Raw genomic sequence first — 13,831 nt, 5'->3', positions numbered from 1 at the left:
GGGGCTAAGTGACTTGCAAAAGGTCACACAGCTAGGAAATTATTAAGGGTCTGAGGTCGAATTTGAATTCAGATCCTCCTGACTCCAGGGTGGTGCACTATCTACTATATGTATTTTCTTTTATGATATATTTTTGATTATACTTATGATTTATTTAATGCTAATGCTTCAACCTCCAATTATAGAATTGTTTCCATGGGAAAACAGAGGCTTATTTAGAACTACTATGTGGTTCAGATTCTAGATATGCCTTAGAGATTAATGTAGGGTCTGCTAGTGGATATGTTTAGGCTAAAATAATTTTTCTGCCTTGCTTTTCCAAATGAGTTAAATTTTCAATTGTTATTGTCAAGCCTCTTTCCAAACAATTTTTTTGAAGCTTTTTTTGTGTCCTGAATACACAAAATAGCCGATGGAATAATGCAATATATACCCTCTCCATTGTGTATAAATAGTGTCAAAGAGAGTGATATGATAGAAATTATCAATAAATTAAAGTTTTTTGCATTAACTGAAGTGCCTGGTTGTTTCAGAATCTTGTCAGCATAGTTTGCCAAATCAAAAAAGATAAATAGAAACAAATATTCCCCAGATTTCTTTTCCAGAACATTCTTAGTTTTGTTATTATGTCTATTTCAGTATTCTTTGAGCTAAATGTAATCACTGGGATAAGTTATCAGGCCTTGATTTTTCAGTGGGCAAAGACAAATGAATTACTCTGGAAAGAGCTTTGCTCTGTGATATAGGTAAATGGTCAAGTAGGTCTGTCCACTTCTCCATCAGCTGTTTCCTCAAGTCAGATTCCAAAATGATTGAACCTTTGAATTTCAGAACAAATTTGGATTTAAATTGGGCAAGTGAATCATCTGTTCCTACAAATTTCATTCTGACTTCAAAGGATACCTATCAAAACTGAAGATGCTTTATTCAAATTCTACAAATTTAATCAACATTTGTTTCCTCTCTGGGAAGGCATTTTTTTTATTATGAGTTGTAAAACAGAGCCTATTGGATATATACATAGACTACACAACAGACTGGATTGGATATTGGTTAAAACAGAACTGATTTATGAAGACCCAGTCTCCCCCCATCTTCCTCACAATTCTTATTGGAGATTATCTTGCTTTACTCCTCATGAAATTAAATCCTACAAAAGCATGAGTTAGAATTTTGTTGGTGTTGGAGCTTTGCTGTTAAGGCTAATTTGTCTCTGCCTTGAGCTCAGATGCTATATAAGGTCCTTTTTGATTTCAACATATAGTGTTCTTCACTTCTTCCTCTTGAAATTACTTCTATTTTGTGAGTTCTTATATGAGCATATGTTGAAGCTCCAAAGTAAAGCATAAGCCCCTTCAAAGCAGGAATTATTTCTCTTTTGCTTTTCCTATATCTAGATTAAATTAGTACTGTGCCTTTCGCTAATAGGTACTTAGATACTCATTGAATCAAATTGCCTGAATTACCACTCTTGGGTATCTGTAACTTAAGGCAATAAACCTATTGAACAAATACTAAATCTACCAATATTTTCAGTAGAACATTGAGGAAAATTGGTGTGCAATTATTTTGTTTTGGAATTTTACAATTTTTCCCCTAATCTTACTTCCCTCCCCTACCCCCCACAGAAGGCAGTTTGCCAGTCTTTACATTGTTTCCATGGTATACATTGATTCAAATTGAATGTGATGAGAGAGAAATCATATCCTTAAGGAAGAAACATAAAGTATAAGAGGTAGCAAAATCAGACAATGAGATATCAGTTTTTTTCTAAATTAAAGTTAATAGTCCTTGGTCTTTGTTCAAACTCCACAGTTCTTTCTCTGGATACAGATGGTATTCTCCATTGTAGACAGCCCCAAATTGTCCCTGATTGTTGCACTGATGGAATGAGCGAGTCCATCAAGGTTGATCATCACCCACATATCACTGTTAGGGTGTACAGGGTTTTTCTGGTTCTGCTCATCTCACTCAGAATCAGTTCATGCAAATCCCTCCAGGCTTCCCTGAAATCCCCTCCCTCCTGGTTTCTAATAGAACAATAGTGTTCCATGACATACATATACCACAGTTTGCTAAGCCATTCCCCAATTGAAGGACATTTACTTGATTTCCAATTTTTTTGTCACCACAAACAGGGCTGCTATGAATATTTTTGTACAGGTGATATTTTTACCCTTTTCCATCATCTCTTCAGGGTATAGACCCAATAGTGGTATTGCTGAATCAAAGGGTATGTACATTTTTGTTTCCCTTTAGGCATAGTTCCAAATTGCTTTCCAGAAAGGTTGGATGAATTCACAGCTCTACCAACAATGCAATAGTGTCCCAGATTTCCCTTATAACCCTTCCAACAATGATCATTATCTTTTCTGGTCATATTGGCCAGTCTTAGAGGTGTGAGGTGGTACGTGACCATTCTCTGATTATAACATGACCATTTTTTCTAAAGTTCACATTCTATTTTACATTGACCATCAAAAACATCAAAGGGACATGACATTTTTCTTTGCAAGTATTGACCTATGATGCTTTTCCCCATTAGCTCTTTGAGTCATATTTTAAAAATATCTGTAGAATTTAAAAGTCTTCCAGATATGCCAAGTATCTAGAAATGATCATTCTTTTACTAAGAAGTCCTATTTGAAAGGCTTGTTTTTGTTACTGTGTTTTTATTTTTAAATATTTGGAAGTTGGATGATAAGCACTCTTAGTTAGCATGGGAGCTGAGGGCAATGCTAATAGAATAGTCTTGTCATAAATTCTTTGTGTGAGCACAATTTCGATTATTTTAACAGTACCCTAAGGTTCTATGTGAAACATCAAAAGAATGGTTAATTGCTGACCTTTACAGAGGGCTCTATAGACACAGAGTACTTCATATATTATATCTCTTAATTTTCATAACATACTTGAAAGATATAGTACAAGTATTGAGTATCATTATCTATATTTTTATAAATAAGGAAAACAAGGTTAGTGAGGTGAAATGATTTGTCAGGATCCCACAATTTGCAAGTGTTAGAACTATCAGTTGAAATCAAGTTTTCTGTGTTCAAGTTCAAAGAGTGCTCTTTACCCCATCCCATCTGCCATCTTTAAATTGCTTCATAGAAATTTCTTAGATCAGTAAACCAGTTATCTGTGATCAGATTTTAATAACTACATTTTCTTCTGTGGTTATTAATCCTGTTTTTTTAAAACTGATTGAATCAAAGCACAAGAAACTACTTATAGTGACAGGAATAAAGTCCCTCTGATGTGTTGTCTCCATGGAAACCTGACAAGTCAACCAAGCCGAGAATAATAGCAACTTATTTTTGCCACAGTGCATTACAAGTTTACAAAGAATTTTTATTACTAAAGTCTATGAGGTGGATAGTTCAAGATTATTATTTCTATTTTATAGATGAAGAAAGTGATGAACAAAGATTGAGTCCAGTAAACAATAAAAATAGTACCATTTACAAATGGCAAAAAAAGATAAAAAGATTTTTGAACTAGATATTCTGACTCAAAGAACTATCTAATATACTATGTCATATTGTATATAGCATAGTTCTAGACAGAAATCCAGAGTTAGACAACATATCAATCAACCATGAACTTTGATATACACATAGGATTTTTTGTGTTTCAAAAAAAAACTTCACTCTTCTTTGGGATATTTCTGGTCAAGGTGGCCCAAGAGTTACAGAATTACGTTGGGTACCATATAATTCAGTATGTTTCTTGAACCTCTGAATCTTTTTGACACTGGAGGTTATACTTTAGTAAACTTATTAAGAGGAGATATTTGTTTTTATGTGAAAAAGTAATTGAAAACATATTCTTCATCTCTGATTTTATGTTATCTTACATTACTTTTTATTTTCTTGAAGGTGCTTTATAGATCTTTCATTTTTTAAAACTTATCTTCTGGAAGAATTGTATGTGTGATATGAAGTTATTATTTAAAAAACCTCAGGTCCTAAATCAGTATTTTTTATGATCTAATTAAATTTTACAGCTGAAAGGATGAGGCAATACCAACAAAAAAATCCATTGAAAGGTACTTATTAGCAGAGTTTATTAGAGAAGCTAGTGAATATATCAATAATTTTCTTCTGGACTTATCACTTTGCTGTCATTTGGCTGTTCTAAATTTGGTTCTAGATTCCCTTGTGCTTCTGAGATTGCCTATTTCTGACCTTTCTTGGGCTATACAATTCTTTCTCATCATCCCTAGAGTTCTTTAAAATTATTATTTCTTTTTACACAAAGTGGTACCATCTGATGAATACAAATAACCTGATCCTTCAAGGTTTCATAATACCAAACCAATTCAATATTATGATCTCTACTATTTTTTTGTAAAAGCATCAGATTTACTATTTGTCATTCTTTAAGGACACAAAAGATTCTGAGTGCAGCTGAATGATTCCTCCTGTAATTTGTAATTTAAATTCCAGTCTCTGTGTTGTAAGGGAGTTGGATGATCATCTCTCTAGAAGACAGAGAACTCAAATGAAGAACCTCAGAAATATATGACTCCATTTGATATAACTATTTGTTTACCTAATTTCTTAATCTTCAGTTTCTCAAGTGTCTTAAGCAGTAATTTTATTTTCCATTTCAGCCAATTAGTATAAGCCAGAACAGCACAATGAATTATGTAGCCTCTTTCCTAATGACCTCTTAGCATTTGTTGGGCAGTTAGGTGGCACAATGCTTAAAACATTGGACTTAGAGTCAGAAAGACTTGAGTTCAAATCTTGCCTTAAGTGTTACTAACTTTGATTCTGGACAAGTTAGTTAACTACTGCTTGTCTCAGTTTTCCCAGTTGTAAAATGGGGTTCATAATTGTACCTACCTCCTAGGTCAAATGAGAATATTTGTAAATCATTTAGCTGATTCCTGGAATATGGTAGGCACTTCATTCTTTCTTTCCTCCCTCTGTCCCTTCCTTCCTTGCCTCCTTCCCTCCTTCCCTCCTTCCCTCTTTCCTTTCTTCCTTCCCTCCCATATTTACTTAGTCATAGTAGATTAAGTGCTGAGGAAGATGGGTTCAAACTTCAGACATTTATTAATTGTGTAACTCTGGGCAAGTCAATTAACTGTCTCCTGCCTCAGTTTCCTATTGTGTAAAATGAAGATTAAAATAGCAACTATCTCTCAGGGTTATTTTTTTTAATGATTAAATATAATGATATTTGTAAAGAATTTAAAATAATGTGTAACACATAATAGGTACCTATTTCCTTCTCCTGTCTATATTTATTTTGTATATGATTTGTATATGTTTATAGTTCTTTTCCCCCTTTCTAATGGAATATAAGCTCATTGAGGGTAGAGATTGTTTCATTTCTCTCTCTATTTATCCCCGGTGCCTGAAACATAGTAGGCATTTAATAAAATTTAAATTTGATTAAATGGTCTTGGAAAATATATTTACTTTTTCTCATATTTATTTTAATTAAATCTATTTTATCTTTTATTTTGACCGATATCATGATTGCTACCCTAAATTGTTTTGGATCAGCTGAAATATTATTCTATTCCAGCCCTTTATTTTTGCTCTGTGTGTATCTCTAATTTTTAAATAAGCTTCTTGTAAACAACATATTTTCATATTCTGTGTTTTAATCCATTCTGCTATACATGTCCATTTTATGGCTAAGTTTATCTTGTTCACATTTAAAATTATAATTATCTGATTTCCCCCACTGTTTATCCTCTCTCCCTCTCTTTCTTGCCTTATACCTCCTCAAAAGTCTATTTACTTATAACTACTGTCTTCCTAATTCTCATCTCTTCTAAGAATCCTCCCTTATCCTCTCTCCTTACCTGCTATTTCTTGATTTGCACACTCTTCTAATGCCTGTTATGACCAATATTATTCAGTTTTGTATTACAAATGCTAGTAATAGCAATACGAAAAAGAGATTGATGGAATCAGAATGAACAATGAGGTAATGAAAGTATTTCTTTTGCAAATGATAAGATGATATACTTGGAAAATCTTAGTCAACTAAAAAGTTACTTGAAACAATAATTTTAGCAAAGTATCAGAATATATTATATAATTTATAATTTATATATTATATAATACATGATAATTCAACAAATTATTAACATTTTTGGATATCACTAATGAAACCAAGCAAGAAAAAATAATAAGAGATACCCCATTTAAAATAACTGTACACAGTCTAAAATATCTGGAAGTATACCTGCCAATATCAGTGGAACAGAGTAGACAAACAATAATTAGTAAATTATAATAGTAATCTTGTCTTTGACAAATATAAAGATTTAAACTTTGGGGATAAGAATATACTATTTGGTAAAAATTGTTGGGAAAACTAAATCACTATGGCAGAAACTGGGCATAGACTAATATTTTATATCATTTAACAAAATAACATCAAAATAAATATATGACCTAGATATAGAGATATTATAGAAATTTAGAAGAATGTAGAACATTTTACCTATCATATTTATGAATAAATGAGAGAGCTCATTGTGAGATATAATTTGGATGATTTTGATTACATTAAATTTTAAAAAGGTTTATACAGTAAAACCAATATAATCAAGAACAGAAGGAAGGAATAAAATTGAGGAAATATTTTTATAGTTTCTCAGATAAAAATCAGAAATCTCAAATAAATAGAAAACTTTGTCAAATTTATATGAATATGGGACATTTCCCAATTGATAAATTATCAAAGGGATATAAATAGGCAATTTTAGATGACGAAATCAAAACTATATGTCATATCTAAAAAAGACTCAAAATTTTAAGGAATTAGAGAAATGCTAATAAAAAATCCCAAATTTTGAGATATCTCACACTTATCTGAATGGCTAAAATTGTAGAAAGGAAAAATGACAAATGTAGGGAATGTGGAAAAATTTACATACAAATACATTGTTGATGGATCTGTGAATTGATCCAACCAGTTTGGAGAGCAATTCAAAATTATTCCAAAAGAGTCATAAAACTATGTATACCCTATGACCTAGCAATGTTGTTTTTAGTACTGTTTCCCAAATTGTTTAGGGAAAAAAAGGAAAAGAACTTAACATGTTCTAAAATATTTATAGCAGCTTTCTTTGCTGTGATAAAAAACTGGAAATTGGGGAGATGCTCCTCACTTGGGGAATGGCTAAATAATTTCTGTTATATGATTGTGATGGAATACTGCTGTGTTATAAAAATAATGAGCTAGTTGCTTTTAGAAAAATAGGCAAAGATTTGCATGAAATTATGAAGACTGAAATGTGCAGAACAAAGAGAATGCTCTATAAAGTGATAGCAATATTGTTTGAAGAGAAACTATGGATGATCAAGTTACTGAGTATTATATTTAATTTAAGAACAAAAGACCTAAGAAGGAAGAAATTATCTGCCTTCAGAGAAAGAACTGATAAATTGAAGTATATATCATATGGTTTTACAGATATTTATAATTCCATGTCAACAAATTTGACCTTCTCTAGTGGAGGTGAGGGTGAGAAAGGAGGAAGAAAGGGAGACACTTCACAACTTGAAATGGAACAAAAAATTTAATGTAAAAATTTTCATATTTAAAATTATGAGTTTTGGACTAGCTTTTAAGTTCCAAAACTTCATAAAACTGATATTTTATGTCCATGACACTGAAAGGAAGTCTGACCTAGTAGAAATATAGAATATGAATAAATGTATGATGTAATCCTGCTTCTGATGTTTAGTAGTTGACTATGATAGGCAAGGCACCAAACATATTTGAGTTTCATCTTTAAAATAGGGAAATTATACTAACAAATGATTGCTAAAGTCCTTGCCAGGTGTAGGAATTTTTGATTTTCAAAGTTTGAGTTGAGTATATAACCTGGGGATTAACTTTTTCCTTGGATATAAGATGACTTTTCACTTGTAGTCATTTTTAGATTTTACACATATTTTTTACACATTCCATGAAATTTACTGAATGGAGTCTAAATGAATGATTTTTAGATAATAGCAAATTCACTAATGTAATAGACATGTTGTCATTTTAAGTATCCCTGGGAACAGATTGTGAAGTTCCCAACTGACAACCAAGCTTCTGAAAGAGAAAACAAACATTCAGCTAACAATGAGAAACAGTAAGACTGTTGTAATTTATTTTGAATTTTATTTTCAGTGGTCATATTTGTACTTATGGTATGTGATGTGTGTGTGTTTGTGCGTGCATGCACGCGCACGCGCGTGTGTGTGTGTGTGTGTGTGTGTGTGTGTGTGTGTGTGAGAGAGAGAGAGAGAGAGAGAGAGAGAGAGAGAGAGAGAGAGAGAGAATGAATGTGTCTTGGTCCTGACATGCCAACTTTTGGATTGAGCAAGTTACTTCTCAGTGCCTGCCTCCAAGCAATGTTCTAAAACTGTGAATTGCACTAAGAGTTGCCAAAATGCTGGGGCAGCTAGTTGACACAGTGGATAGAGACCAGCCCTGGAGTCAGGAGGGCATGAATTCAAATTTGACTTCAGATACTTAATAATTACCTAGCTGTGTGACCTTGGGCAAGTCACTTAACTCCATTGCCTTGCAAAACAAAACAACAACAAAAACCCCAATATGCATTGGTGAAGAGACTTTACATCCAGGAATTCCAAGCAGTTGAAATCACAAATCTGAAGTCCCTTTTCTTCTCTAAAAATCATCTATATAGATATTAACTGAATGAAATGGAAGAGCACTGATAAGTATCAAATTTAATTGTAAATGATATAGAACCACATGAAAACACATAGAAATGGAAGTTCTTTTTAAGGAATACCCTACAGAAAAGTGTATATCACATTATGCTTTTTATACAGGAAGTTGGCACTGCTTTTTATGGAGTTTCGAATTCTGCTAAAGAAAAGATGATGGAAAGTCCCATATTTACACAGGTTTTCTATTCATAGCAGCATTTTTGTGTGTGTATGTGTGTGGCAAGTGGGTAGCCATCCATTTGGGGAATGATACATAAATGTTGTGCAATTGTGGTATATAAATGTAACGGAACATTATTGTAAGAGAAGAAATGATAAAGATGAAAATTTTCAAGACATACAAGAGGACTTGTCAACTGGGAAAACAATACACACACTATCTATGATAGTGTAAACTAAGGAACAGTAGAATCAAGCTGAATGCCAAATAATTATCACACACACATCACACACCAGAGAAGAGTTGAAGAAAGAAATATCTTTCCTTCACTTTTTTTTGGAGAGGTAGAGCATGATTTGGATTATTGTACTTGTCAGATTGTGATGTAATAATAAAAAGTCTCAAAAAAGAAATGTTATTTCTATTGATTCAGTCACACTCCTCCTCATGACAAGAGTCATGTATGTGTGAGATATAGGCTGATTTGGGTTATAGAGAACTATCAATAAACATAGAAATACTATATTCTGGGGGACCCTAAGACCAAAGCCTGGTCACTATCTTACTCTCAACTGCAGCCTAATAATGAGAATGCTATCAAAACAAAGGAAAATATGTCAGAAGTTCCGGATCCTAAAACCAACTTTGCCCCTATCACTTACTGACACTTATTTGTCATTGGTCATGTCTTTAGGTCTAAGTTTCCTTACCTGCAAAAAGAGGCAGTTGAACTTGATTACCTCTAAGGATCATGCCAAATTCCAATTATAGAAGAGACCTAATAAGGTCTCTTTTAAATCTGAAATGGCAATCCTTTAAAAGTCATTTTCAGACTCTGCTGAGATAAGAATCTTTCTTTGAAAGGTCTGTGTTTTTCTCGAAATCAAATTGACTAAAACTATTATTGATCTCTGAGAGTTCTGGGATACTATGATATATATACCACATATATGTAATACACACATAAATATATACATATATACAAGTATGTCTATATTATACTCAGGCACACAAATACATACATACATACATACATACATGTGCATTTGTGTAAATAAAACAGACTCATATGTATATGTATTGGTTTAGACCCATGATTGTAATTCCTGTTTTTGAAATTTGTACCACAGTGCAGATTAGCACTTCTTTTGTAAAGAGATCTAAGAAGTTGTTGCTATGTATGAGTCAGGGACAGCTAGGTGGTCCAATGGATAGCCTCTGTGTCCTAGAGTTAGGAAGATATGAGTTTAAATCCAGCCCCAAATATTTATTGTATGACCTGAGTAAAAAAATTAATCCTTATTTGTCTTAGTTCCTCATCTTTAAAATGGACACACACAAACCACTCCAGTATCGTAGCCAAGAAAACCCTATAGGTAAAGTTCATAGGGTCACATAGAATTAAACATGATTTAATGACTTGAAAACAGTTGTCAGAGTTAGTACTTGAATGAAGTTTCTCCTAACTACAAGATAGATTCTCTGTTGCTGCACTATGCTGCCTTTCACTTACAGCATGCATGTGTATATATGTATTTATGTATGTATGTATGTATCTGTCTGTCCATCTGCCCATCCATCATCTATCTATCTGTCTATCTATCATCAAACTGATAGATATGTATCTATATTTCTACCTGTCTATTTATTTATCTCTGACCTATCAGCCCTTTGGATAACTCTAGCCCTTATTACAATAGTTATTTGTTTGGGGATTTGTGTTTTGGTAAAAAGAACTTTCTAAAATTTTTTGGTAAAAAGAACTTTCTAAAATTTCAAAATTTCAAACTTGCTAAAACAGTCAACACAATTTTGGAGATCCAGCTTTTAAGAGAAATCAACCAACTGCCTCTTGAATTATATGTTCTGGATGCATCTTGATCATGTTCTATATTTAAGAAATAATAGTTAAACTTTCTATAAATATTTCATTTTTCACTTCATTATTATCTCCAGAAATTCACTTTCCTTCAAGATTACACCAGCTCAAACTCCTGGATCCTCAATACTCTCTGACTCTGGGCCCCTTCTTCAGCCAGATTAGAGAAGGTGGAAGATGGATCTTGGAGAATTCCTCCCAGATCTTCCCTGACCTAGTTGCAGATCTCCTCTCTATCCCCTTCATCATCCCTCCTCCCTCCACCCCTGCCATGTAGCCTTCCTCTCCCTGCTCCCCTCTTACTTCCCTGCTTTTCAGTTTCTCTATCTGTTGTTGCTCTCCTTAGACTTAGAGTTCCTTGAAGAGAGGTTCTATCTTTTGCCTTCCTTTGTATTCCCAATGCTTAGCCCAGTATCTGTCTAGTTCAAAGTAGGTATTTAATAAATGTTGATTGACTGAAAAATATTTTAATGTAATTTGAAACAGGCACCTGTCGAAAAAATTCTTCCATCAGGGCCATGGTCCATCGATGATGTAGTTTCCAGGGTTTTGCTGGATGACTTATGTCTGCAGCATGGAGAATCAGGGACATGGCTTTGGCTTTGTCTAACCTGTGAAATCAAGGTCATGGTCTGATTATCAGAACAAAGGCACTTTTCAAAAAATGTCTATCATTCACTGGGCTCTACTAAAAACTGCTTTAGAAAAATCAAATCTTTAAGATGATAAAAAAAACCTACCCCTCTGACTGCTGCAAAGTGCTCCTAATTGTTTTAATTTGCTGGAAATGACCTGACATATCAGTAGATAAAACCATCTCAATAACCAGATGCCGAAGATCCCTGTAAGAAATGAAAAGGAAGATGATTCATTTGGCATCTTATTCATGTGTCATGGAACATTTGCTTCACTAATGTTAATCACATTTTTTTTTCCCTTCTGAAGATAGATGGTAACATTATTGCTATTAATTGTAAGAAAAGAAGCATCATCATTGTAATCTTTATTGTCTTTTTTGCACTTAGGCAGGCAATAAAATTATTATTTGAGAATGAGGTTATTTGGCATCAGTAGAGGAAGGAAACTCTACACGTATCACCTTATTTCAAATAAAAACATTTTAAGTCAACTTCGAAGGGAAAATATTACTTTGGGTTCACAAAAAGCTTTTAAGCATGAAAATAAAGCAACCTAAAGTTTACTGGTCAGATCTGGCTGAAAAAACATTTTGGTGAAGATAGATTGGAAAGATAGATTGAAGTGAGGAGAGACTTGAAGTAGGAAGATCAATTAGGAAGGCCATTGAATAATTCAGGCTCCAGTTGATAAAGGCCTGTATTAGGATGTTAGTTGATTGATGTTTTGTCTTTCATTCTTAAAAAAAAAGACCATCAAAAAACTAATTGATTAGCAAGAAGAAGATAGACGGAAGAGATTAGGAGGAGTTAGAAAGGACAAGACTTGGTAACTGATTAGACAGGTATGATGAGAGAAAATGAGAAGTATGTCTTCTAATCCATCAAAACCCTAATTTCACATGCTTCATGGTTGGTAAATACACTGGGGTTGATTTGGGTGAGAGCTAAGTCTGGTTTGTTCCACATGGCCAAATGGGAATTTTTGTTACAAAGTGAAGAAAATTCTTACTTAATAAAAATAAGAAATCCTTTGTTCTGAAAAAGAAAATTAAAAAAAAAATAAAGCAACCTATATTGGGTTTGACACCACTTTTTAGGGTCCTGGGGAGTGAATGAACTAAAGGTTGTCAGTGGGATTATGAAGGAAACAGGAGAGACTTAGAACTTTGAAATGGTGCCCTCTTGAAAGAAAGTGCACACATTAGCAGAAGACTGTAGGTACAGAAGATGAAAAATGCAAAGGAATGGCAGATAGGGAATCTGAGGATCATAGAAGTAAGACAAATTCATACATAAAGAATTTTTGATTTTTTTCAGGATGTGGGAAATTTTTCAACCAAAGAAGATGATAACTTATCTATGTCTAGTCCTAGGGAATTGCTTGAGGCAGATAAAGGGTAAGTGACTTGCCCAGGATTTAACAAACAAATTTTAAAGCCATTTTTTTTAACCTGAAAGTTCATATTCTCTGCAGTTCTCTGCTACCTAATGTCCATGGTCAAATAACTAATTAATGGCAACACTAAAACTAGAATTCTGATTTTTAGCAAATATTTTAGCAAATGTAAGTCTTTTAATTTGCTTGCTTCAATTGTCTTTCCTAAATTGTATTTCTTTTTCCTCTGTTTTTACACCTTCTATCTAGAGCTGAGCCAAACTGAAAATTGAAATGAAATTCTGTGACTAAGCTCTGAGGTCTTGGGAACCATTATTTTTTCTTTCTTTTTTTTTAGGTTTTTTTTTTTTTTTTTTTGCAAGGCAATGGCGTTAAGTGGCTTGCCCAAGACCACACAGCTGGGTAATGATATCAAGTGTCTGAGGCCGGATTTGAACTCAGGTACTCCTGACTCCGGGGCCGGTGCTCTATCCTCTGTGCCACCTAGCCGCCCTGGATCAATATTTCTTAAAAGCACCTGGACTGGGACAGTGTGGCCTAGCTGTGTGGCCTTGAGCAAGCCACTTAACCCCATCTGCCTTGCAAAAAACTTAAAAAAAAAAAAGAAAACCCCAAGTGGAATCATGAAGAGTCAGCAACTGAAAGTAGCTAAACAAATGGCACATATGTGTGTGTGTGTATACATATGCATAAACATACATCAATACATAGTTTCTTTTGTTGTTAAACTAGTAAGAGAAATGATTATTTATCTCATGTTAATAACCAATTATTGACTTGGGAATAAGGTTTTTCACTTTCCTATTTCCTCAATCAGAAATCATCCCCTGTAGGTTATTCAACTAAGCCTTTGAAGTGCAGGGCTGATAATGAGATGAAATCTTGGGCAAGACTTAGCCAATTGGGGAAATTTAGGTCAGATCAAAAGGCAAAGCGACTTTGATCCAGGTGAATTCCAGCCCATTGTGTTTTAGTCCATCTGAGTGGAAGTGGATATCCCCCTTTTATGCAGATTGCTCTAGACAAGTATGG

At 33.6% G+C, this 13,831-nt stretch overlaps 1 protein-coding gene across 5 annotated transcripts in view; it reads right to left on the bottom strand.

Annotated features, from left to right (window-relative positions):
- PDE1A (phosphodiesterase 1A) overlaps nt 1-13,831 on the bottom strand; it is a 353,702-nt gene that overhangs the window by 67,678 nt on the left and 272,193 nt on the right. For all 5 annotated transcript variants that reach the window (XR_012474224.1, XM_074215560.1, XM_074215561.1 and 2 more), the window contains exons 9-10: nt 11,506-11,607; nt 11,256-11,376 (exon numbers count right to left, since the gene is read on the bottom strand). Coding sequence is in view for 4 of the 5 variants with exons in the window: in XM_074215560.1 (XP_074071661.1) it covers nt 11,256-11,376; nt 11,506-11,607 (223 nt within the window). In the remaining variant the exon portion in view is untranslated. The remainder of the gene's footprint in view (nt 1-11,255; nt 11,377-11,505; nt 11,608-13,831) is intronic.

This window comes from Macrotis lagotis, chromosome 1, assembly GCF_037893015.1.
Source record: "Macrotis lagotis isolate mMagLag1 chromosome 1, bilby.v1.9.chrom.fasta, whole genome shotgun sequence".
In the NCBI taxonomy this organism is placed as follows: domain Eukaryota; kingdom Metazoa; phylum Chordata; class Mammalia; order Peramelemorphia; family Peramelidae; genus Macrotis; species Macrotis lagotis.
This window is presented reverse-complemented; position numbering and strand designations above follow the sequence as displayed.